The 23882-nt window shown below is 37.8% G+C and overlaps 1 protein-coding gene across 1 annotated transcript in view; it reads left to right on the top strand.

Annotated features, from left to right (window-relative positions):
• The window catches only part of LOC126471189 (vesicle-fusing ATPase 1), a 95516-nt gene that overhangs the window by 59934 nt on the left and 11700 nt on the right, over positions 1 to 23882 (top strand). The window contains exons 7-13 of the mRNA XM_050099298.1: positions 2713 to 2912; positions 10043 to 10267; positions 13248 to 13358; positions 17766 to 17954; positions 19227 to 19517; positions 19812 to 19996; positions 20088 to 20246. Of these exons, the coding sequence (XP_049955255.1) occupies positions 2713 to 2912; positions 10043 to 10267; positions 13248 to 13358; positions 17766 to 17954; positions 19227 to 19517; positions 19812 to 19996; positions 20088 to 20246 (1360 nt within the window). The remainder of the gene's footprint in view (positions 1 to 2712; positions 2913 to 10042; positions 10268 to 13247; positions 13359 to 17765; positions 17955 to 19226; positions 19518 to 19811; positions 19997 to 20087; positions 20247 to 23882) is intronic.

Raw genomic sequence — 23882 nt, 5'->3', positions numbered from 1 at the left:
TCTCCCTCTTGAATATATTTACGAAGTGGCTGTGCACCTGACTCCAGTCTTTTGATAATCCAATAGGCTTTTTATCTGGAATTATTTTTATTATTTTCCTTATTACTAAGTTCATCCTTAAGCAAGAATGCCTCACAGAATTTGCTTCCCTCACACACATCAAATTAAGATGAAATGATTCATTGCCTTACCATTTGGTCAGGCAGAAAGCTGCTTGCTGCCAAAATCTTAGTGAATCCATGCCAGCTCTTGTTCTCGTACCACTTATACTTACACTAGATCATTGTCACTTTCTCTAGTTACAAATGTGTGTCATCTCCTTGACCATTTTCCCCTTTTCATTTACAACACACTTCTCATTCTTTACTATAATCCATCATGAGTGGCTGCCTCAGAATTTTTAATAATGTTCAGAGATCTCATAGCAAAATGAAGTATTGAGATTCCATTACTAAAATTTTGCGCAGTAGTGTCCTGAAGTGCTTGCAAAATATTGCAAGAAAGTAATTGTAGACATGGGGTGTAGAGGAGTATGTGTTCAGTTACAAAAAATAATTTTGTTGAAATGGTTTTAGCCTCCTCTCTCTCTCTCTCTCTCTCTCTCTCTCTCTCTCTCTCTCTCTCTCCAAATTCTGACTGGACTCTTGAGACACAGTGTGGTCAAATCTCTGCATCTGCACATGCATAACATGCATATCCTTCTGCAACGTATCGACAGTGAATCATGGAGTGTGCTTCATACAAACACAAGTGATGTTTGACTATATTCTGTTTGTGTGTGGAACAAGGAAAAATGATAGTCTGCGTACCAATGTACATGTCTTAGTTTCTCATCTTATTCTCATGATCCCTATGTCAGATGTACAGTGAAGGCAGGAGAATTGTTGCATAATGTTTCTGAAATAATGGAGATCTAAATTTACCAAGCTTGGTTTTGTGAGGGCAGAATTTGCTTTCTTCCAAATATTCTCAATCAAATAACTTATGGTAATGCAGCTGGGTGACATTTTTGGCAACTGTCAATATTTTGGCAGGTGCACACCTTTTCATTTTTCAAGGGGGGTTTGGAAAGCCCCCCCCCCCCCCCCCCCACACACACACACATTATACTAGCACTGTCAAACAACCAAAGAAGGTGGATTTCAGAAGTTAATGATACTGAAAATTAATAACCAGTGGTTGAGTTAGCATTAGCTGTGTTCCTATGTGTTTTGACAATGGAGAAAGCAGGATTCTACATATAATCTAAACAAAACTCCCATCTCTGTTTATAAGATTACTTGCTAGTTTAATTTCAACTACTTTCTTAATAACACTATTCAAATAGCTGGAAGTGCAGACCAGTAAGACCAGTATCTTTGTGTTATATTCCATAAGATGACTAGTGCTAAGACATTGTTCTGCAGTAGCAGATTTACTCAGGTGTTGTAAGTGTGTTTGATGCTTATGCTCAGTACACTGGTCCTCAACAGTCCTGACAGTCTGACAAAAATATGACATACCACAGCTGCAAGAAATATGGTTGACACCTGCTACGCAAAGAAAGATCACCCTTTATGGAATCCAAGAGGACTCTAATCTTTGATGATGGTCAAAAAACACATTTCACATCATATTTCTGCAAAATGCAATCAGTCCTATTGGAAATGCTCCCTGCGTAAGGCAAAAAGGCTATAGATTTTGGTGCGACCTTGGTATTGTCATCTCTCATGGTGTGCACGTTTAGTAGATAGTGCAACACATATCTGATCTGTAGTTTGCTGTAACCATTCTGGCTAAAGGTAACCTCAGGAGGAGCTAGCTCAGTTGACAAATTCCCAGGGCTTGATGACCTTGGCCCTGTGAACCAGGGTATGAAGTACCCCTTCATGCTGAGCTGGGTAGTGACAATTATCAGCACGTAGATACAAGTCAGTGAGAATAGGCTTCCTGTAAATGGCATGCCCTGATGTACCACCAACCTTCTTCTTGACCAACACATCGGGGAAGGGAAAGCAGCCATCCTTTTCCATCTCCTTAGTATGAGTGTAGATATTTTGCTTAAACAAGAAGCTCCGCCACATTGTGCTGGTAGATTTTGAACAATTTTTTTTTTGTTTTGTATTAAATTTCACTGTCATCGCAGTGTAATCTGAAATAAAATTTATTACTGTGTTTTGGGACGCAGGAAATCTAAAAATTGTGCATGAAGGTGGATACATAATTTTTAGCAATGGAAGTAACAATTGTTTCTAATACATGTGAAGTTATGACACCATTTAAAATGCATTTAAATAAAATTATATATTAAAAAGTCAGTCATATGAAATAGCCTTAAATAATTTTATGACAGTAATCAATTCTGATAAACTATTACAAAATTATTCACAATTTTTTCCCTTGGCATTAAACTGAAGACACTTATGTTTGAGTTTTGTACTGAATTTGGTCACAGTTAGTTTCTGTGGCATTATTGTGGGTGTATTTCATTATCATACAATGGTAGGAGCTGTAATCCAATAGGTAAATCTTGAAATGTAGAAGAAACAGAAAGCCACTATTCTAGAATGTGTTTCTTGCCTGCTTCAGTAATTACCCATACATTTTATGTGCTTAAAAATCTGCATAGTAGATGATATTCCCCACCAATAAAATAATCAGTCCTAGTATAATGTGTTTTTAGAAACCTAATTTTTGTTTCAAAATAGAATTACATTAGTTCACTGTTTACAGGCTGCAAACATGTGAAAGGCATACTGTTATATGGGCCTCCAGGTACAGGAAAGACACTGATGGCAAGACAGATAGGCACAATGCTTAATGCTCGTGAGCCCAAAATAGTCAATGGCCCTCAAATTTTGGATAAATATGTTGGTGAATCAGAGGCCAACATTAGACGTTTATTTGCAGATGCTGAGGAGGAGGAAAAAAGAGTGAGTAGAATATATTGTGTAAAACATGAAGATAACTTTTATTGGTTCATGTCTTGGGACTTTGCTAACATAAAATTCCTAAGCTTAAAAAATATATGCTAAATATAAGCAATTGTCATTCTGTAATATCATGTCAGTTAGATTATGTCACTATTTGAGGCGTACTTTCTTCTTGCGATTCCTCTTTAAATAAAGCCCATTGAATGCAGACTCGTGAAATATTATATGTGGTAAGAAACTGAGATACTTACCTCTACACAATAGGAACTAAAGTCCCCTGCTGTATTTTTCTGTCTGTATGTAATGCTAATCTTGAAAGATACTGTAGGGATTTTGATACTGTTTTCATTAACAGACTCAAGAGAAAGGTTTGTGTACATGATTTATTACTGCTGCACCAGGTAAGTCATCTGACTAAATACTTAGTGCTATCCCCGCAAAGCTGTGGTAGGATATTAGTTTATTACAGTTTACACACAAAATAGTCTAGATCACATTTTTTATTTAACTGTAATTACCAATTTTGGCCAAATTTAACCATTAAATATAGTATGTTATCTAGTGTGGGTCTTCACAAATGTAATGATGCCACGAGTTGACATGTTGTTATTACTGTATTAAGAATAAATATAGTCAGATTATTAGTAACATGGGAGAAAAATCTGACTCTGCAAAATTGAAAACCTAATGTGAAACTCTGTTAAAAAAAGTTCATTACTTTCATGTTCTGTGGATCATAATTGTGAACACTATGAAGTGGAACTAGGCAGTTTCACAATTATATAGCACACTCTTGGTGAAAAATATGGTAGCATGCTGACCAAGTGCGAGAGAGAGATAGAGATAGAGAGAGAGAGAGAGAGAGAGAGAGAGAGAGAGAGAGAGAGAGAGAGAGAGAGAGAGAGAGAGATTTATGTACGTGTTCAAAGCTAATTTTATCATCAGTTAAATCCTTCACATCACTTACGTGGTCAAAGATCTTTTTTTATGGCTGTATACCCCACTCCTTTCTGTCCCACATTAAGGCTGCATAATGAACAGTGTAAATCATTCCTCCTCTTAGTATTACACTGAAGAGCCAAAGAAACTGGTACTCCTGTCTAAATATAATGTAGGGCCCCCACGAGCTCACAGGAGTGATGCAACACGACATGGCATGGACTCAACTAATGTCTGAAGTAGTGTGGAGGGAACTGACACCATGAATCCTGCAGGACTTTCCCTAAATATGTAGTAGTACAGGGGGATGGAGATCTTTTCTGAACAGTACGTTGCAAGGCATCGCAGAGATGATCAATAATGTTCATGTCTGGGGAGTCGGTTGGCTAGTGGAAGTGTTTAAATGCAGAAGAGTGTTTCTGGAGCCACACTGTAGCAATTCTGGACATGTGGAGTATCACATTGTCCTGCTGGAATTTCCCAAGTCTGTCAGAATGCACAATGGTGAATGGAGGCAAGTGATCAGACAGGATACTTACGTACTTGTCACCTGTCAGTCGTATCTAGATGTGTCAGGGGTCCCATATCACTCAAAGTGCACACACCTCACATAATGACTGGCAGTTATCTCTCAATATTAGTAAGTGTAACCTACTGCGTATAACAAGGCAAAAATCCCCATTAATGTAAGAGTACAAAATAAATGCACAGCCTTTGGAATCGGTAGCATAAGTACCTGGGTGTGACTATTTGAAATGATCTCAAATGGAAAGATCAGACTACACAAGTAACGGGCAAGATGAACTCTAGATTGCGGTTTATTGTTAGAATCCTGAAACGATGCAGTCCTTAAACAAAGGAAATTGCTTACAATACGTTAGTTTGCTCAGTCTTAGAGTATTGTTCATCTGTATGGTACACTTACCAGTTGGGTCTGATTCAAGAGATTGAGAAGGTCCAAAGAAGAGCGGCAAGATTCGTGACTGGTCTGTGTCATGAGAGCATTACAAATCTCATAGAAATTTTGAAGTGGGGCACACTTGCAGATAGACGACGCGCTAAACGGAAGGGGCTGCCCACTAAATTCTGAAATCCAATCTTTTCTGAGGATGTAGGGCATATATTTTTACCACCAACTTTGAAATTGTGCAATGATCACCATTCAAAGATAAGGGAAATTAGAGCTCATACTGAAGGCGTTCAGACAGTAATTTTTCCCTCACGCGTTCCACAAGTGGAACAGAGGGGGAGAAATATGACATTGGTGTGAATTGTGCCTTCCGCCACACACCACTTAGTGCCTAGCGGAGTGTGGATGTAGATGTTAAAATGGACTAAGTAATGAACATACATTTTTTTGTTTTCTCCAAAAAGCTTTCTGCTCCGAGATACAGCTGTCCAAAGATGACACTGTGCATACCATTTTGAAGATGCAAATTTTGGAAATAATTTTAAAATGCTGTATATCTGTAAAAGTTCTATATATTTTGTTGGTGTTTTTTTATTTGAAAGATAATTGCTTTGTAATTACAAAGAAATCCTCCATTTGGACCTAACTGTCAAAGTTCTTTTGCTATAGAGTTCTGAACTTTTTATAATTTATGGAAATTTTTTTTTCAAAAACACCAATCCATAAAATTTTGATTTTTTTCTGTTGATTAGTACCATATAGTTCTAGATTCCCTGAAAAGGAGAGCTTCCACTTTTAGGTGGAAGAGGTTATATAAAAATGGGAAATTTTTGCCATACATAAAACCTTTTTTATTATCACATAACAGGCTTGTAAAAATCAAAACCTAGCCTTATTTAACATAATTTTAGTTCTGAAAGATGAGTAAGAGACACAGTTATCAAGCATTTTAAATGGTTCCAAAATGAATGTGAAAGGTCCAAAGACTTGCAAAGGTTTCAATTTATACAACTTGTGTGGACTAATGTTTCGTACTGAAATTAACCATTCAATAAATTAAAAATGTGTTCCATGGTATCTTCCTTTGATATAGTGTGATGCCTTCCTGTTGAACCAATAGGAATCTTCAAAACATTGTGAACAGAAAGTGAGCACTGATGGCTTTTTTGCCACCCTTAAGCTGGAAACCTATATCCAGCAGCTGGTCCATGTGGTAGCATAAAGTTCACTACAATTTCATTTAACTCATAACTGGTGTCTATAATATCTGCAATCCATCAGCCACAGTCATACACACACACACACCACAAACATCTCCCTTCTCGGGTTGAGAATCTGAATATTATCCTGCTGTTTCTGAGGTGTTGGCTGAACAAACGAAATTTCTTTTTCTTGCTCTTTAAAGTGTGTGCAGTATGAGTTTGCCCATCACTTTGAGTCTAAAAATGTGTCTTCTGAATTCCTTTCACAGGAGTAGTTTGTTTAGACCACTCTTCTTTTTTCTGCTCACAGAATTCTCTGATTTCCTCTTTGGACAAAAGAATGAGGGCTGTGGATGTGTAAGATTTCACAACTATTGTAAAATCCTCAGCATTCTGAATCACAGATGTATTTGGTCTGGAAACTTTGTTTTGTAGCATGGTACTTCAGCAGGCCTCCTACACCATCACAAGGCCCCTTCCTGTGACCAGTAACACTGTATACCCAGTCAGTTGGCACAAACGACTTACTCAATTCAAACAGCTGGCAACAGTTGTTAAAATGACTGGGACCATCATCAGAAATAATGATCATCTTCTCTGCCTCTGTTTGCAGTTGAAGAATTTTGCACATTGCTAGCAAAGCATGGGCTGAGTCATGTCCTGTGTCATCACTTATAACTGCAACACTTGTGGTCTTGTTTTGAAAATGTCACTCCTGTAAAAATTGAAACCTGGTCATTACTCCAATGATACCCTTGTACTTCTTGTGGGAGAACTACAGACCAGTTCTCAGCAAAATCACAGTGAAGTACTAAACATAGTTCTTCAGTCTGTACACACCCTTTCACTTCTGCAATGTATTGTTGTTGCAATTTCTTCAGATGTTGGTGTGTTACTGCTTTCACTGACCATTTACCAAGTTCATCAATGAAACTGTCCAAGGCAACAGTTTTCTTAATTAGTTTATTTTCCTCCCATGTCACATATGTAATTTCTATAGAGTTGTCTGCTACGTCTTCCAGGCCAAGTGTCTGTAATGACAGTCCTCCTTTTCCAGGGCAGTCACCACATTCTTGAAACAAACAAGTCTCTCGCTTTACGTCACAGACTACTAATGACTTCACACACCCAACCAAGGTGTCATATGTCATACGCTCATGTAAGTTCTTCAAAGTTACCACACAAAAGTTCAAAATTCGCACAGTACACACATAGACATCTCTAGGTGGGTGTGGATCTACCCACTTAGGTCGTAGTGCACAAAAATTTGATCTTCCAATATGTGAAGTTGTATAGTTGCTCTTATAAATTGCAAAAATTTCTTTAATACTGAGAGTCATGTACCTCTTCATTTCTACAACTTTTCGACCTTCAACTGTTACAGGCATAGTGTCTTTTTTTGTTGGCACTCTGGCAAGAACAGACTCGTCTATCTTTGAGACAAAATGACTGCACTATTTGAACTTGAGGTGCTTCTACAGGATGGCCATAATAGGGATTTGGTCTTCCAAAGACTCCTTTTACAGACCTCACATTTCCTTGCACCTTTTCACTGTAGGATGCACAATATTCAACAGGTGAATTAATATTTGTGAAAAATTCCTGGAAAGAGGTGCAAGAGTGCTTTAGTTCATTTTCTTCTGAAGATAGAATTTCTACTTTGAAGAGTGTGGTCAGTTTTGCTGTAATGTATTCATCCATAGCTTTAGTAATTTCTCTGTGCTTTCTTGATACATAGAGCTTACGACTCTACTTCATTGACCATGGTTTCTTAACAGGACTGACACTCACCTCTGTAGTTGACTGATTAAAGGTATTTAATTCTTCCTCTATTGATGCAAAATCTGCATCATCTGCATCATAGGAGGCTTCAACTTGTTCGGATACTATCATTGTGTTAGTCTGTCAAAACAGTTAGAACACAAAATGTCGTCACTGGAAACATCTTCACTTTGAAATAGTCTTCAAATGAGAACACTTATTCTCAACCTGAGCAAATTCAATTTTTGTTTGTTTGTTATATATCACTCTTTTTTTGATATGCAAATAGTCAGCACACTTCACTCTCCTGTGGACCCCGTCAGAAGATGTTTTATACAGTCCTTTTCACAAAACACTCTGCAACTGTGCCAACTGGCAAATTCTTCATGAAAACACAGAACACACTGGATTGTCTCATATTTCTTAGAACCCTCTTCAGTCAACAAATTGGCACTGAACAACTACAATACAGAAACCTGCAATTAACTACCATGACAAAGAAACTGACAAGAAACAACAACAAAGTGTAAGAAATAACTGCAACAATGAAAGTGAAAAGAAATAACTGCAACAAAGAAAGTGAAAAGAAATAACTGCAACAAAGACAATACAAATAAACATAGTAACAAACAAATTAGTAAGAAACTTCAGTGAAGATATATGTTACCCTTGAAAGTTGAAAGATTTTTTAAGATAAAACCTGTCCAACTTAAAAGTGGAAGCTTTCCTTTACAGTGAACATAGTCCTAGATGATACTAATCAACAGAAAAATCTAACTTTTTCTGGATTGACATTTTTGGAAAAAAAAAAAAATTCTGTAAATTATAAAAAAATTCAAAAGGCAACAGTAAAAGAACATCAACAGATATGTCCAAATGGAGGATACCATTGTAATCATAAAGCAATTATCTTTCAAATAAAAAAAAATTGTAACAAAATATCTAGAAATGTTACAGGGATACAGCATTTTAAAAAAATTTCTGAAATTCGCATCTTGAAAATGGTGTTCACAGTGTCATCTTTGGAGGCATGTGTCTCAAGGCAGAAATTTTTTGGAGAAAACAAAAAATATATGTATTTCTTATTTACTCCTGAATTTTAACATATGTTAAATACAATAACATCTGAGACTATGACGGTAACCCCCCTGCCTGAAGTGATATGGATTTTTCCTGCTACCTTCAGTTTGGAAAGACCCAGATTTGATTCCTAGTACCACCTCAGATTCCCCACCCCCCGCCCTTGAGGCAGAGGGGTGTGGAACAGGATCCATTTAGCTTTGTAAAGCCTAATGAGAAACTCTTTGAATAAAGAAGCAGAAGTACCATCAGAATTCTTCTATCGGTAATAACGGTTGGAGGGATTGTTGAAATGAAGATCATGTATCCAAAGATCAGACTGCTCCTCATACTGCCTTGTGGTCAGCAGTTGGAACAGTCATAAGGCCTAATCCGTGATTTGCGTTTGTCTTCTTATTTGGGGCAGGGCTTTTGCAGAGAATCAGTTATTAATTTTTGATAAAGTATTATTTCCATTTTCAAATGTCGAAGTTAGTCCATGGAATCATCAACAGGGAGAAATATTTCTGCTTTTTGGATCTATGGTGGAAGATCATTTGTACATGACAAAAACAAGAGTGGACCCAATATTGATTCGTGTGGTAACTTGTACTGATTGTTCTTCACTGTGAACATGAAAACCAGTTACCAGCGAGATCTCTGGTGCCATAATACTTGAGTTTCTCTAAGAGAATAGTTTGAACTGAACAGTCAAATGGTTTCGTTAGCATTTTTAACAATATTGTTGGATACAATAAAGGTACATACAATTAGACACCATTATTATTGAATAACATTTACTTTTGTGGTTTTGTACTGTGTGTGCTTTTCATGTTTCCACTTCCGGATTTTATTTAAGAATTTCATACTCATTTAATGTTTGGTTTTGCTATGCAGATTCTGGCTGGGTCTAAGTAGCATGTATGTTGATCTCTGTGGTTTTATAGACATCAGTATCAGACATTTGGTGACAGCAGAGGAATACAACTGATCTGATGCTGCATACTACTACTACTACTACTACTACTACTACAGTGCATGTCAACAATGTGCGACATGCCCAGTTCGAAACCATTATCACATTTTGGCTTTTGGCCCATCTCATAGTGGTGTGTGGCAACCCTAGGATGTGTACATGGTATTGAGCTGTTGTGAAGTTAACAGTAATCTGAATTGTACATACCCAGAATTTATAGGTTTCTTTTTCCTCAAAGAATTTTGTTAGTATTGGTGTTAAATATACTATGCTTTTTTTTCAGTTAGGTCCAAACAGTGGTCTTCATATCATTATTTTTGATGAAATTGATGCTATCTGCAAGTCCCGTGGGTCTGTCGCGGGGAACACAGGTGTTCATGACACTGTTGTAAATCAGCTGCTGGCTAAAATTGATGGTGTCGAACAGTTGAACAACATATTAGTCATTGGAATGACAAATCGACGTGATATGATAGATGAAGCACTGCTTCGACCTGGACGCTTAGAGGTAAGAGTTCATTTTCAGATATTACCTGAAAATTAAGTTGTCTTTAAGGTGGCCTTCATTTACTTTGCATGTGTACTCCATTCTTTTCACAGCAATATTTCATCTCTGAACAATTGTATCCACAGGAGATTGAATGTTTTAAGTGCTTATAGCCATTTACTTCCCATTTTATGAAATTTTTCTGTTTCAAATCATGAATCTGAAAGTTCTGAATGAAAGAAATGAAGAGAAATAAAAATAATTGTAGTAAGAGAGTGTGAATATTGTTTTTTGTTAAATGTGTATGTGTGTAAACTATTAACTCTTCACACATTTTGTCACTTATCACCCAGTTTCCCCCCATATTGAAACATGACTACCATGTACTGAAAGAGAATACTAATTTAACAATCAGCAGAAGCTGACTCCTTGTGGCATGAATGTGCAGGTTTGGTTTGGATATTGTCTTCTTTCGCCCAATTTCACAATAGACTGAACTTGCACATGCAAACACTGGTGCCCGACGAACAACCCAAGTTTGCATCAGACTGCTGTAAGGAAAGTAGTGCAACCTAACTGGTTAGACTGAGTATGGGTGATAACACCTTGATAATTCTTTCCCTCTGCTGTTGATTACATTGTTTGGGGCTCTCAGGCTACCTCAGGCCTGTGGAAAAGATTTAACATGTGATGTGTGTGGAGAAGCTACAGTCTGATTCAGCTGGTCTGCGTTAAAAGGTAAAAAGGAATAAATAAAATTTTTGCAGCAAGATGTATAAAATAAGTTTGACAAAGGCTATTGACAAAACTTCAAATTAGACACATTATTAACCGATTTACATTTAAATCAAGGTAAGTCATTCAAAATATTCAAAACTATGTAAAAACCGCCACCTGTGCATAAAAATTTATTATGGAAGTCATTATCGTCGTCATCTTCAGACCAAAGACTGGTTTGATCCAGCTCTCCATACTAGTCTTTCCTGTGTGAGCCTCTTCATCTCTGAATAACAACTGCAACATACATCCTTTGCAATCTGCTTACTATATTCATCTCTTGGTCTCCCTGTAAGATTTTTAATGCACACAATTCCCTCCAGTTCTAAACTGCTGGTCCCTTGATGTCTCAGAACATGTCCTATCAACTGATTCCTTCTTTTCTTGTCTCCCCAATTCTATACAGTGCCTCCTCACTAGTTACATGATCGACCCATCTAATTTCAAACACTTACCTGACTTATACAATTATAGTTGGTGGTGACTTTAATTTACCCTTGATATGTTGGCGAAAGTACATGTTTAATTCTGGAGGTATGCATAAAACATAATCCAAAATTATACTAAACGCATTCTCTGAAGATTATTTCGAACAATTAGTTCATGAGCCCACGCGAATGGTTGTGCAAATGCCCTTGACGTCTTGGCAACAAATAATCGTGAGCTAATAACAAGCATCAAAATATATACAGGGATTAGTGAACACAGGGTTGTCATAGTGAGACTGAATACTGTAAACCCCAAATCCTCCAAAAATAAATGAAAAATATACCTATTCAAAAAAGCAGATAAAAATTCACTTTATGGCTTCCTGAAAGACTATTTTCACTCCTTCCAAATTAACAGTGTAAGTGTAGACCAGATGTGACTTGAATTCAAAGAAATAGTATCAGCAGCAATTGAGAGACTTATACCAAATAAATTAACAGGACAGAACTAATCCTCCTTGGCACACAAAACAGGTCGAACACTGTTGCAGAAACAATGAAAAAAAGATGACAAATTGAAACAGATGAAAATATCCAAGATTGGCAATCTTTTACAAAAGCTCAAAATTCAGTTTGGACTTCAATGCGAGATGCTTATACAGTTTCCACAGCAAAACTGTCTCAAAACCTGGCAGGAAATCCAAAGAAATTCTGGTTGTATGTGAAGTATGCCAGCAGCAAGACACAATCAGTGCCTTCTCTGCATGATAGCAATGGATATACTGACTACAGTACTGCCAGAGCAGAGTTACGAAACATAGTTCCTTCACCAACAAAGACGAAGTAAATATTCCAGAATTAAAGTCAAGAACAGCTACCAACATGAGTAATGTAGAAGTAGATATCCTTGGAGTAGTGAGCAACTTAAATCACTTAACAAGAGCAAGTCTTCCAGTCCAAACTGTATACCAATTGGATTCCTTTCAGAGTATGCTGATGCAATAGTACCATACTTAACAATCATACGCAACAGCTCGCTCGACTAAAGATCTGTACCCAAAGACTGGAAAGTTGCGTAGGTCACACCAATATTAAAGAAAGGTAGCAGGAGGAATCGACTAAATTGCAGGCCCATATCATTAATGTCGATATGCAGTGGGATCCTGGAACATACATTGTTTGAAAAAGATTTCTAATATTATTAGCTCTCTTAAAAACAAATGTTCCATTGTTTATGATGAAATCAGCACTACCATAATTTAGTGTTGCTCCACAGAACTTTGTGACATACTGAGTTACTTTCGTAATGAATCCCTCCACAGTGGTACTTTTCCAGATAGACTTAAATATGCTATTGTTAAACTATTACACAAAAAAGGAGACAGAACTCTGTCAAATTCTTCTTGCAGTATCAGATCCCCCATCTCATCTTCTTCTATGTCCACTTCCCTTTCTATAATATTGTCTTCAAGTTTTCTCCCATGTACAGACACTCTGTATGCTCCTTCCACTTTTCAGCTTTTACGTCTTTGCTTAAGACTGGTTCTCCATCAGAGTTCTTGATATTCATGCAGGTGCTTCACTTTTACCCCAAAAGCCTCTGTAATTTTTCCTGTTGTGTTATCTAGCTTTCCCTTGGTGAAATACGCTTGTCAATCCTTAAATTTATCCTCTAGCCATTTCTACTTAGCCATTTTACACTTCCTGTCAGTCTCGTTTTTTAAACATTTATATTCCCTTTTGCCTGCTTCATTTGCTGCATTTTTAAATTTTTTCCTTATCTATTTTTGTTGTAGGTCCAGATGGAAATAGGTCTTCCAAATGAGAATGGGCGTTTCCAGATCCTCAGTATACATACAAGCAGAATGAAGGATCACAAGAAGCTTGCACCAGATGTGGACATAAAGGTTTGCATATTGGGTTGTTAATTCTAATTAAAGAATTAATAATGCATCCATCTACATCTTTATACATTAATTAGTATGTGTAATCCATAACTCATTTTCTTTAGAGACTTAGTCTCATAATATGTTATCCCGAAAAGTGTATGATGTACCAATGCTTTAATGTATGTGCTGTTTTTAGATATTTGTGCTGCTAAAAGGATATGAGCTCATAAGTGTATCAATGATAGTCTTGTATTGTTGCGAATGGAAAAGAGGAGCATGACTGAAATAAGGAAACTCTCATTCCTATCCCTGTATGTCAGTTAAATTTTGTTTACTTTACATCACTTGGAGCTTAGGATATAGACCTATAGTGAACCCTGAATTGACACAGCAGCCTTTAATGAAAATTTACGTTGGTGCTGATGCAACTCCCATAAGAACAGTGTTATTCCTCCCTGCTTTTAATCAACACTGCTTTAAGAAAAAGTCAGTTTTTAAGAAATAAAAATGAAACATTCTACACATTAAAATCTAGTTTTCATGCAATTCCTAACATGTCAGAGTGAATCTCTGATTTCCTTCGGTGTCACACATGCTGTGCTTTGTGTTGTGTGATGGAGTAAACAGTAATAGATTCAGTCGACACATACCTAGATTGTAGTAAAGTTATTGTCTTCCCTTTTAGTAGTACTGGCAGATACATTGAACCAATCGGAAATCAGGTTCCATCCTGCCTAATATGCGACTTGGGTCATGTGATCTGACATCAGAAAGTGAGTCTACGAAGTGTGCAAAGTGCATCTGTTTGTTTATTGAGGTGTTGATGTCCACTAATAATAAAAAAATTTAAAATTCCCAGATTTTTCGAAAATGTACACTGAAGTGACAAAAACCATAAGATACCTCCAAATATTGAGTCGCCCAGCGTAGTGCAGCAGCTCAGTGTGGCATGGATACAAGAAGTCATTGAAGTCCACTGCAGAAATATTGGGCCAGGCTGCCTTTATACCTGTCCATAATTGTGAAAGTGTTACTGATGCAGGATTTTGTGCGCGAACTGAAGTCTTGATTACGTCCCATAAATGTTAATAGGATTCACGTTGGGTGACCTGGATGGTCAGATCATTCGCTCGAGTTGTCCAGAATGTCCTTCAAGCCAATTGTGAACAATTGTGGCCCGGTGACATGGCACATTGCCATCCATAAAAATTCCATCGTTGTTTGGGAACTTAATTGTTTGCTGCCATAGCCCATTAACACCAAATTTCACCCCACTGTTCTAACAGATACATTCAACGTACATCCCACATTGATTTCTGCAGTTATTTCCAGTAGTCTTTCTTGTCTCTTAGCACTGACAGCTCTACGCAAATGCTGCTGCTCTTGGTCATTAAGTGAAGGCCGTCAGCCACTGCATTGTCGATGGTGGGAGGTAATGCCTGAAATTCAGTATCCTCGGCACATTCTTGACACTGTGGATCTCGGAATATTAAATTTCCTAAAGATTTCCAACGTGGAATGTCCCATGCATATAGCTCCAACTATCATTTCCTTCTCAGTCTGATAATTCCAATTGTGTGGCCATAACCACATTAGAACCCTTTTCGTATGAATCACCGGAGTACAAATGAATGACAGCTCTGTCAATGCACTGCCCTTTTATACCTTGTGTATGCGATACTTTCGCCATCAATATATGTGCATATTGCCATCTCGTGACGTTTGACACCTCAATGCAGAAACACTACTTTGTACTTACATGTACAACAATAGTGCCCGGATGACATCAGAAATCTGAGATTTTTCAGGCATTTAGATCAAAAGATTAGTGCAGTAGGAAGGAAAATTGTACTTATTATTGACAGGTGCCCTGTATTTTCTGAGGCATATAAATGTCATATTCTTTCCTCCAAACTGCAGAAGTCTAAGTGGGAATCGTACTCGTTAATGCCAAATACAGAGTAGCAGTTGTGCCGAAGTAGATTACATTCCTTGAGAGGAAGTAACTGAGGAGGTTGTTGCATGGAGTTAGTATAACATAACAGATTGCGTTAAATTCTTTCGCAAACATTGTCTGCAGCATATCAGCTGCTGCTGAGAACAATGTTTTTCCAGGAGAATGGAGAAGAATCACTGGTATTTATGAAAATGTGATATTCTATGACTTTATGATGTTGATCTCCTTATTTCCACATCCAAAATGGATGCAAGTGAAATGTGTGAAATATTTGTGGAGCAACAGTGGCTTAGGAGCTGCTGGTGATGATGCCAAGGATGAGGCTGACTATGACTATGATGATGCAATGTATTTATGCTGCTAGAAATTTTTCCTCTTATAATGTAACTAAATCAATTTTAACTTATATCAACTAACTAAAATGACAACTTCTTTCACCACAGTTTGCTGGAAGGACGAAAAAAACAAGTCATCTTGGTTTTTAAAGAAACTGAAGGATGTGCTCTGTGATAAGTGTAATAATTATACATGTGCAGCACATGATAGTGGTAATTTTGTAATTAAATAGCACTTACATTACCTAAACATGACTGAATTCTGATTCAGGGTCACTCCTTCTATGTAACAAGAAGAAGAAGAAGAAGAAGAAGAAGGCAAACTGTTGTTTAAGGAAAAAATATTTGGGTCCCCATAGATTTGTTAAAAAGGGGTTTTACTGTATTTACTAGTGTATAAAAAAATTTCTAACTTAGTTTCCACTCCAGGATGGTTAGGGATACAGTCAGAAATCAAATGATCTAATATGATGTGAAGATATTGCAGGAAAGCTGGCTTATGAAAGGGGGTCAATGTAGAAATGTTATGGAAAAAGACAGGTAATTGGAAGCCCGTAGTGCTGCAAGGAAGTTTTTCTCTTTTCTGTATTTTTGTATTTAAGTTTCTGGTATGTTGAGGTGAATCATCAGAACACTCAAAAGCCACTATTGGTGTCCTTGATGTTAAAAAAAAGTGTACTATGAATGTAATAATGTATACGATGAAAGATGCACATTGAACTGTCACATCTCAATAAACACTGTTGTGTAAACATATTCTTGCAGCTATTTTGTCTTTTTCTCATAGCACTGTGTGACCTTCACCCACTCCCACTTTTTTTTTACTTGGTCGTATGGGGAGGGAACCCATTTTGAATGTATCAAACAGTTTGTCTTACTCTGTATACTCAGCCTCCACAGTTAATTCAGTGTGTATTCATTTTACCTGCCCTTGAATTTGATGGATTGTTCAGTAATGCTGTTTGACTAGTGACCTCTCAAAAGGAGGTTGATGAACAACCTTGGCAAAAGAGGTGTTGGCTGAATTTTGCCAGATGATGAACTTTGAAACGAATATTTTTTTTTTCCAGAATGAGATTTTCACTCTGCAGTGTAGTGTGCTCTGATATGAAACTTCCTGGCAGATTAAAACTGTGTGTTTGAATATTTTTTTGTTGCGGCTTGTTTTAAGTATACAGGGTGTCCCAGCTATCTTGTCCACCCAAAATATCTCTGGAACAATAACAGCTATTAGAAAAAGACTTTCACCGGTATCAATGTAGGGCTAAAACGAAAGCATATGTGTTTTTTAACACAAACTTATGTTTTTTTTCTTCAGCAATCCATAGCTTGACAAAGCACATACACAATGGCGTTGATTGCATCGCAATATTCCCATTACATCCTGAGATATTGAGACACGAAGTTGATGCTTGAAACACCCGACATGCGCTGCTAGCGCACGTCCTGAGGCTCAGGCGTGTACCCCATGCTGCCTGTAATCGCGATGTGATTTACATGTGTAATCACACCTCCATAATTATCAAGAGGTCCGAATCGAATAATACGGTCTGCTGCCATCCTGCTGCGATTACGGGCAGCATGGGGTTCACGCCTGAGCCTCAGGACGTGCGCTACCAGCGCATGTCGGGTGTTTAAAGCATCAACTTCGCATCTCAATATCTCGGGATGTAATGGCAATATTGCGATGCAATCAACGCCATTGTGTATGTGCTTTGTCATGCTATGGATTGCTGAAGAAAAAATATAGAAGGTCCATTTAAAAAAAAACATAAGTTTGTGTTAAAAAACACATATGCTTTCGTTTTAGAATGTCTCCAAATATATACATTCATGGGCCCCAGCCCTACATTGATACCGGTGAAAGTCGTTTTCCAATAGCTGTTATTGTTCCAGAGATATTTTGGGTGGACAAGATAGCTGGGACACCCTGTATAGTACAATATTTTACTTAATTAAAAAATAAAAAACACAAGTGTGCATTTCAATTACTTTTCAATGAAACCCTTTCATACTGCTTGCTTGATAGTGTCCAGCCATGGAATGAAATAATTACTTAAATCAGAAGTATAAATATCCCAGCAAAATGTGTGTGTCGTAGTGTGTTATTTAATTATTGCCTTGCTGTTACAGGAGCTTGCAGCACTGACAAAAAATTTCAGTGGTGCTGAACTGGAAGGTCTGGTGCGTGCTGCTCAATCAACTGCCATGAACAGACTCATCAAAGCATCAAGCAAAGTTGAAGTTGATCCTGAGGCAATGGAGAAGCTGTTGGTTGACAGATCAGACTTTCTGCATGCACTGGAACATGATATAAAGCCAGTAAGAAAATATTATTTATTTTTGGTTATTTAGATGAACTGGGAATAAAAACTTTTCTAAAATGCCATAGCAGTCTGTTCCACATAACAAATTCCAGTGCAGATAAACTAGAAAATATAGATTTCATTTTTGTAATTAGATTTTGAGATGGTACACCAGTATTGCATGAGGTTTGAATGTCAGTGCCTCCATCTTGATATACATTTGCTGTAGTCCCCTAATTTAGTCTATACAATTACGCTTCTGCAATGAGAGTGCAGCTGATACTTGCTTCAATCCTTGATGAAACAGATCTAATGTTCGATATCTTGAACTTCATCTGTAGGATTTCTTACACAGAAAAAAGTAATAAATTACATGTCAGCACTTACAGTATTAATGGATCACATTTCTACAACTTATGTAATTCTCGATGTTTCTGTTACTGGTTTCATAGTTGTGCTTCTGGATATTTATCTTGGAAACACTAACATATCTTAAAGGCATTGGGTGACTTCAAAAATTAAAATGAATTTGAGCACTAAGGTTATCATCAAACAGCAAGAAATGAAGGATAAAAAGGTCCATCAGTGCACAGTTTCCCAAAACTTTCTTACCAGAGAAGTTTGCTAAGCTGTCACAGCCTAAAGAAGTTGTTACACCTTTATATATAAACATGTTAAGCATTTGTGTTACCAAAAAGATCTTATACAAAATTCTTTCATACTTTTCTATAGGCACAAAACACACTACACAACTAGCCTTTCACAGACTACTTTCCTTTGGATAAATTTTGAAGAAAACTCTCTCCTAAATGATTGCAAATATGGTACACCATAGTCCTGATTAAATGAAAAATATTGCTTCACGGGAAGTTGAATTTTACATTGGAGATCTCTCAATCCAGGGGCAACACAGGGATAAGTGCAGGACACAAATATAAAGGTTTGGAATTCAATATGCATACGGTCCTATTATTTTCCGTACCCATAACATGGCTTGCATCTCTGAGAAGTTGTTTCCTTTAAACATTTGACAGACAGTTACTAGAGAGCATTTCGCTATTAATGCTACTGTCTCACTGTGGATATTAAATTGGTCTGAGAATGGTAATATAACTGAAGCCAGTCACTAAATACGAATTGTGGCGTGAACTGTGTTAATGTCTCTGACAATGTTTTATTTATGTGAGAAAGATTAATTGACCAGGAATTAGAAGAAGGCAGTTCATTGTATTTTATATTTGTCATCAGTAGTAAACACTTTCATTATCATTATGTTATTTGGTTACAGGCCTTTGGTACAAGTGCAGAAGTACTGGAACACTTCTTGTCACGTGGTATTATCAATTGGGGTACACCTGTTAGTGGTGTGTTTGAAGATGGCATGCTTCTAATTCAACAAGCTCGCATGACAGACACATCAGGATTGGTGTCTGTATTGCTTGAAGGACCTCCTAATTCAGGAAAAACTGCTATTGCTGCACAGCTTGCAAAAGATTCAGATTTCCCATTTGTCAAAGTGTGTTCTCCTGAAGAAATGGTTGGCTATACAGAATCTGCAAAATGTTTACAAATCAGAAAGGTGTGCATATTTGTTTTTACTACTTTAAATTGTGTTAAAGTGTGATAAAAGTTTCATTGTTTAACATTAAATCCAGTTGCAACCTTACAGTTCAGCTTTTTTTAAAAATCATGTAGGATCATACTCCACAATCAAGGAATGTAAGCTATGGCATATAGTCTACAGAAGTGTGTGTTTAATTTATGCCAGAAATGCATATGAATGGCAGTTGGAAGTATAAATTTGTAGTGAAAGATATTAATGTTGTTGTGCAAATACAAAAATGTAAATATGTGTGAATACGTTGTTTTTCAGGTTTTTGATGATGCATATAGGTCACAACTCAGCTGTATACTTGTTGATAATATTGAACGTTTACTTGATTATGGTCCTATTGGACCCAGGTATTCCAATTTGACACTTCAGGCACTTTTAGTGCTTCTGAAGAAAGAACCACCAAAAGGCAGGAAACTCCTCATACTGTGCACCAGTAGTAGAAGGTAAATGTATCTCTTTGTTTTGATTGAAAATATCTGTGAAGAACTTTTGGGCACTTTTGTTGAAGTATTACTTATTGTGAAATTATTGCAGGCAAGTTCTTGAAGACATGGAAATGATGTCTGCCTTCACAGCTGTACTCCATGTACCAAATCTTTCTAAACCAGAGCACCTTATAGCAGTGCTAGAAGAAACTGATGTTTTTTCGAAGAAAGATGTTGCTACAATTAGTCGGAAAATACAGGGCCAGCGGTAAGTAATACCATTGTTAAACATGTTTTCACTTGTTAACAGAATAACAAAAACCACACAAAGGCTGTGGTGATGGGGAGGGGGGTGGGGGTGGTAGTTATATCGGTGCCAAAAGAAATATGAGAGCGCGGCGGCGGCGGTTGTTGTTGTTGTTGTTGCTTTTTTCCATTTGTACACAGGATTTAGTTTAGTATTTCTATCCTTTGTGTGGAAAAAAGGTGAACATCATCTGCGTATTTAACTGTGCTGACTACCATTCGTAAACTTATTCTGTGGTTAGTATGTTTGAAGAGGAGCAGTGTCACTTGAGCTGCTTTGTAGTGTATTAATAATCACAAACATGATAGCAGAAGTACTTACATCATAACTAGTGACTGTTTGGGTTAATTTTATATTCTCTGTGGTATAGACAAACCTAGGTTAGATAGATAGACTGTTCCTGTTGTGTACAGATGTGGGAAGAATTGGCCACTGTCCAGAAACAGTTGGAAGTTTTGGTGGCTGCCAAGACAGGCTTCAGGCTTCTATGCTGGGTTGTGATGCTGTTGAGGCACCTGAGACTAAGTCTTTGGCACTTCTAATGCAAGGAATCCATGGTGATGCTGCACCTTCAGATTTGCCCTTCCTGTCTAGTCTCTGCCCACCTGATGGTGAATGGCGAGTATGATAGAATTGTAAATCTCTTACACCTTAAAAATAGGTTTTTCGGCCATTAAATTCCTGGGAGTATGTGTACAAAGTTATTTAAATTGGAACAATCATATAAAACTAATTGCAGGTGGAGCTGAGGCGAGACTGAAATTAATTGGTAATATGAGGGTTGAATGAAAAGTAATGCCTCCACCTTTCTTAATTCGGTTTGGATGGGACTATTTTAATAAATCAGATGCAGAAATAATCCTTAGAATGTGATCTTCAATTACCAATATTCACTTTTCCACATAATTGCCAGCCAATTGGATACATTTCTGCCAATGATGAAAAAGTTTTCTGAAGCCATTTTGGAAGAAGTTGACTCACTGTTTCCGCAACCACAATCTCACAGTTCTTCACACATTCTTGTGAAATGCCGATTGTGCTTACAGTTTCTCTCTGAGTGATACGACGATCGTCCTGAATCAATCTGTCAACATTTTGCTTGTGAAACTTGGTGGTTGCTGTCACAGGACGTCCAACTCTTTGTTTGTCACCCAGGTCAGATGTTCCCACCTCAACATATTTAAACTTACTCTCCCAATGACGCACAGTACTCACATCAACACAATCACCATAAACTGCTTTCAGTCTATCGTGAATCTCCTTTTGGGTGACACCTTCTGCTGTCAAGAATTCAATGACTGCATGCTGCTTAAATCGCATTGACCAACTGTCTGCACAGGGTTCCATACTTCATACTGTAACAACACAACTGTTCAATGCTAAGGCTTCCCGCCAACTGGAGCTGTAGAGAAGAGGCTCCGGAACAAGCCAGTACCTGTCGTGTGCCAATGCTGCCAACTGTTGAGTTACGAAGGTGGAGGCATTACTTTTCAGTCAACCCTCGTAATTAAACTGACAGTGTTCATAGTGTTGCTGTGTGGGCTGTATATATTGCATAATGCTGAAACATTCTAGGTATGTTAGGTGCCACTACTGTGTGCTCATGGAGCACGCTGAAAAAAATAATAGTTCCACTCCCCGCTATCAGGCAAAAACTGTAAGTAGTCAAAATGTGAAGTGTTTCCTGTTTTGATGTCAGTATTCTGTTTGTTACTTGTTGACACATGTCGATTTCTTTTGTTACATACTGTTGTTGTAAGGAGTTAAGAAGGTTGAAGTTCTCCATATGAAACACAGAGACTATTGAGAAGAAAGACTGTGTACTACTGGTAAAGTTGTTTTATCAGAATGGCAGAAATAGCAGCACTGCATTGTGGGAATGTCGCTGACAGAAACAGCTGCGTAGAGACCCCATGTCAATAAATGGACTAAAGAATACGATCAATAAGTTTGAAGAAACGGGTGAATTAGGTGGGGCTGCAGGAAGAGAGAGGCGGCCCGTTCCCATGACTATTGTTCATTAAGATGCTGTAGCTATGACCAACTGTGCAGCACGTGCCTCAAATTCTGCAGCAAGTGCTAGAGCTGTATCTCCCTTGGTCAACAGTTCAAATGGATTTTACAGCGCATTTTCGCTGGTATTGCTACAAGATTCAGAATATGCACCAAATGAGCCCCAAAGTACGTTGCAACACCATGACTTTGCCCTTTGTTTTTTGGCATGCATGCAAGTGGCTGACATGTGGCCAGGGAATATTCTTTTGATGGACAAGGCACATTTTACTCTGCACAGTGCTGTGAATGCACAGAACTGTCACATATTTAGTTCTACTCCACCATATATTGTGCAAGAACATCGACTGCACTCAACTTACATGACGGAGTGGTGTGGTTTTACAGGCTCCTTCATTCTCAGTCCATTTTTCTTCAAGGAGATGACACATCATGGACCTGTTAGGTGTAATGACACCTGTTCATTGTAAGGACCTATGTGTGCATCGTGATTGTAGTTTTGCAAGAACAAAACTGTGTCCACACTACTATTTTCGTGCAAGCTAGGATGAAACCCCATGTCTCTTGCCTGTTTAAAGACTTGTTTCAAGAAACATCGGTAACGATAGCATCATCTCTAAGCAATTTCAAGGTCTGTGGCCTTCCGGATCCCCTGACCTAAACCCATGTGACTTCTGGTTGTGGGGATATTGGAAAGGTCATGTCTATTAGGGATGCATCTGGACTCTGTCTGATCTGAAGGATAGCATACAATGATGTATCACTTTGATTACACTGGATATGCTGCGAGCAACTGTTGATAATGCTGTGTGAGGGATGCAGCATGTTGCTGAGTCGACAGATCATGTTGAAAACATGCTGTATCTTGTGACCATATCCTAATAAATGTGCTAGAACCACTGTTATCATGTGTTTGATCATTTCAGCCCTTTCCCTGCCCAACACACCATGTTGATTGCTTACAGCACCATATTTTCACCTGGTAGCAGAAATTGGAACTATGTTTTTCATCATACTCCGAGTTCACTGATTAATGAATGTACCCACGATGTTTTAGCATCCTACAACATATACAGGTTGCACTGGAGCACCGTCAGATTAATTATAGCCACCTGGTAGAATCCTCAAGAAGTGTAGTCCACCAAAGAAAGAAGTAGCTTACAAAATCCTCATTCAATCATTACTTGAATACTGCTCATCAGTCTGAGCTCTATACCTGATAGGATTGATAGAGGAAGTGAGAAGATCCATAGACAAGAAGTGAGTTTCTTCACAGTTCATTTACGAAGTGCAAAATGTTACAGCGATGTTCATTGGGTTGCAGTGGCAGATGCTACAAAACAGGTGTTGTGCATCACAGAGTGGTTTTATGTTAAAATTCCAAGACCATCTGTTCCTAGCAGAGTTAGCCATATATTGCTTCCTCCTACACATATTTCGTGGAAAGACCACAGAGCTAAGATTAGACACAGAGGTCACACAGAATTGATAAACAGTCATTCTTCTCATGCGCCATTTGCAGCTGGAACAGGAAAGGATGAAGTGATAGTTGTACATGAAGTACCGCCCACTACTCACCACAAT

Source organism: Schistocerca serialis, chromosome 3 (assembly GCF_023864345.2).
Source record: "Schistocerca serialis cubense isolate TAMUIC-IGC-003099 chromosome 3, iqSchSeri2.2, whole genome shotgun sequence".
Classification (NCBI taxonomy): domain Eukaryota; kingdom Metazoa; phylum Arthropoda; class Insecta; order Orthoptera; family Acrididae; genus Schistocerca; species Schistocerca serialis.
Note: the sequence above shows the minus strand (reverse complement) of the source record. Positions and strands in the feature narration are given on the sequence as shown.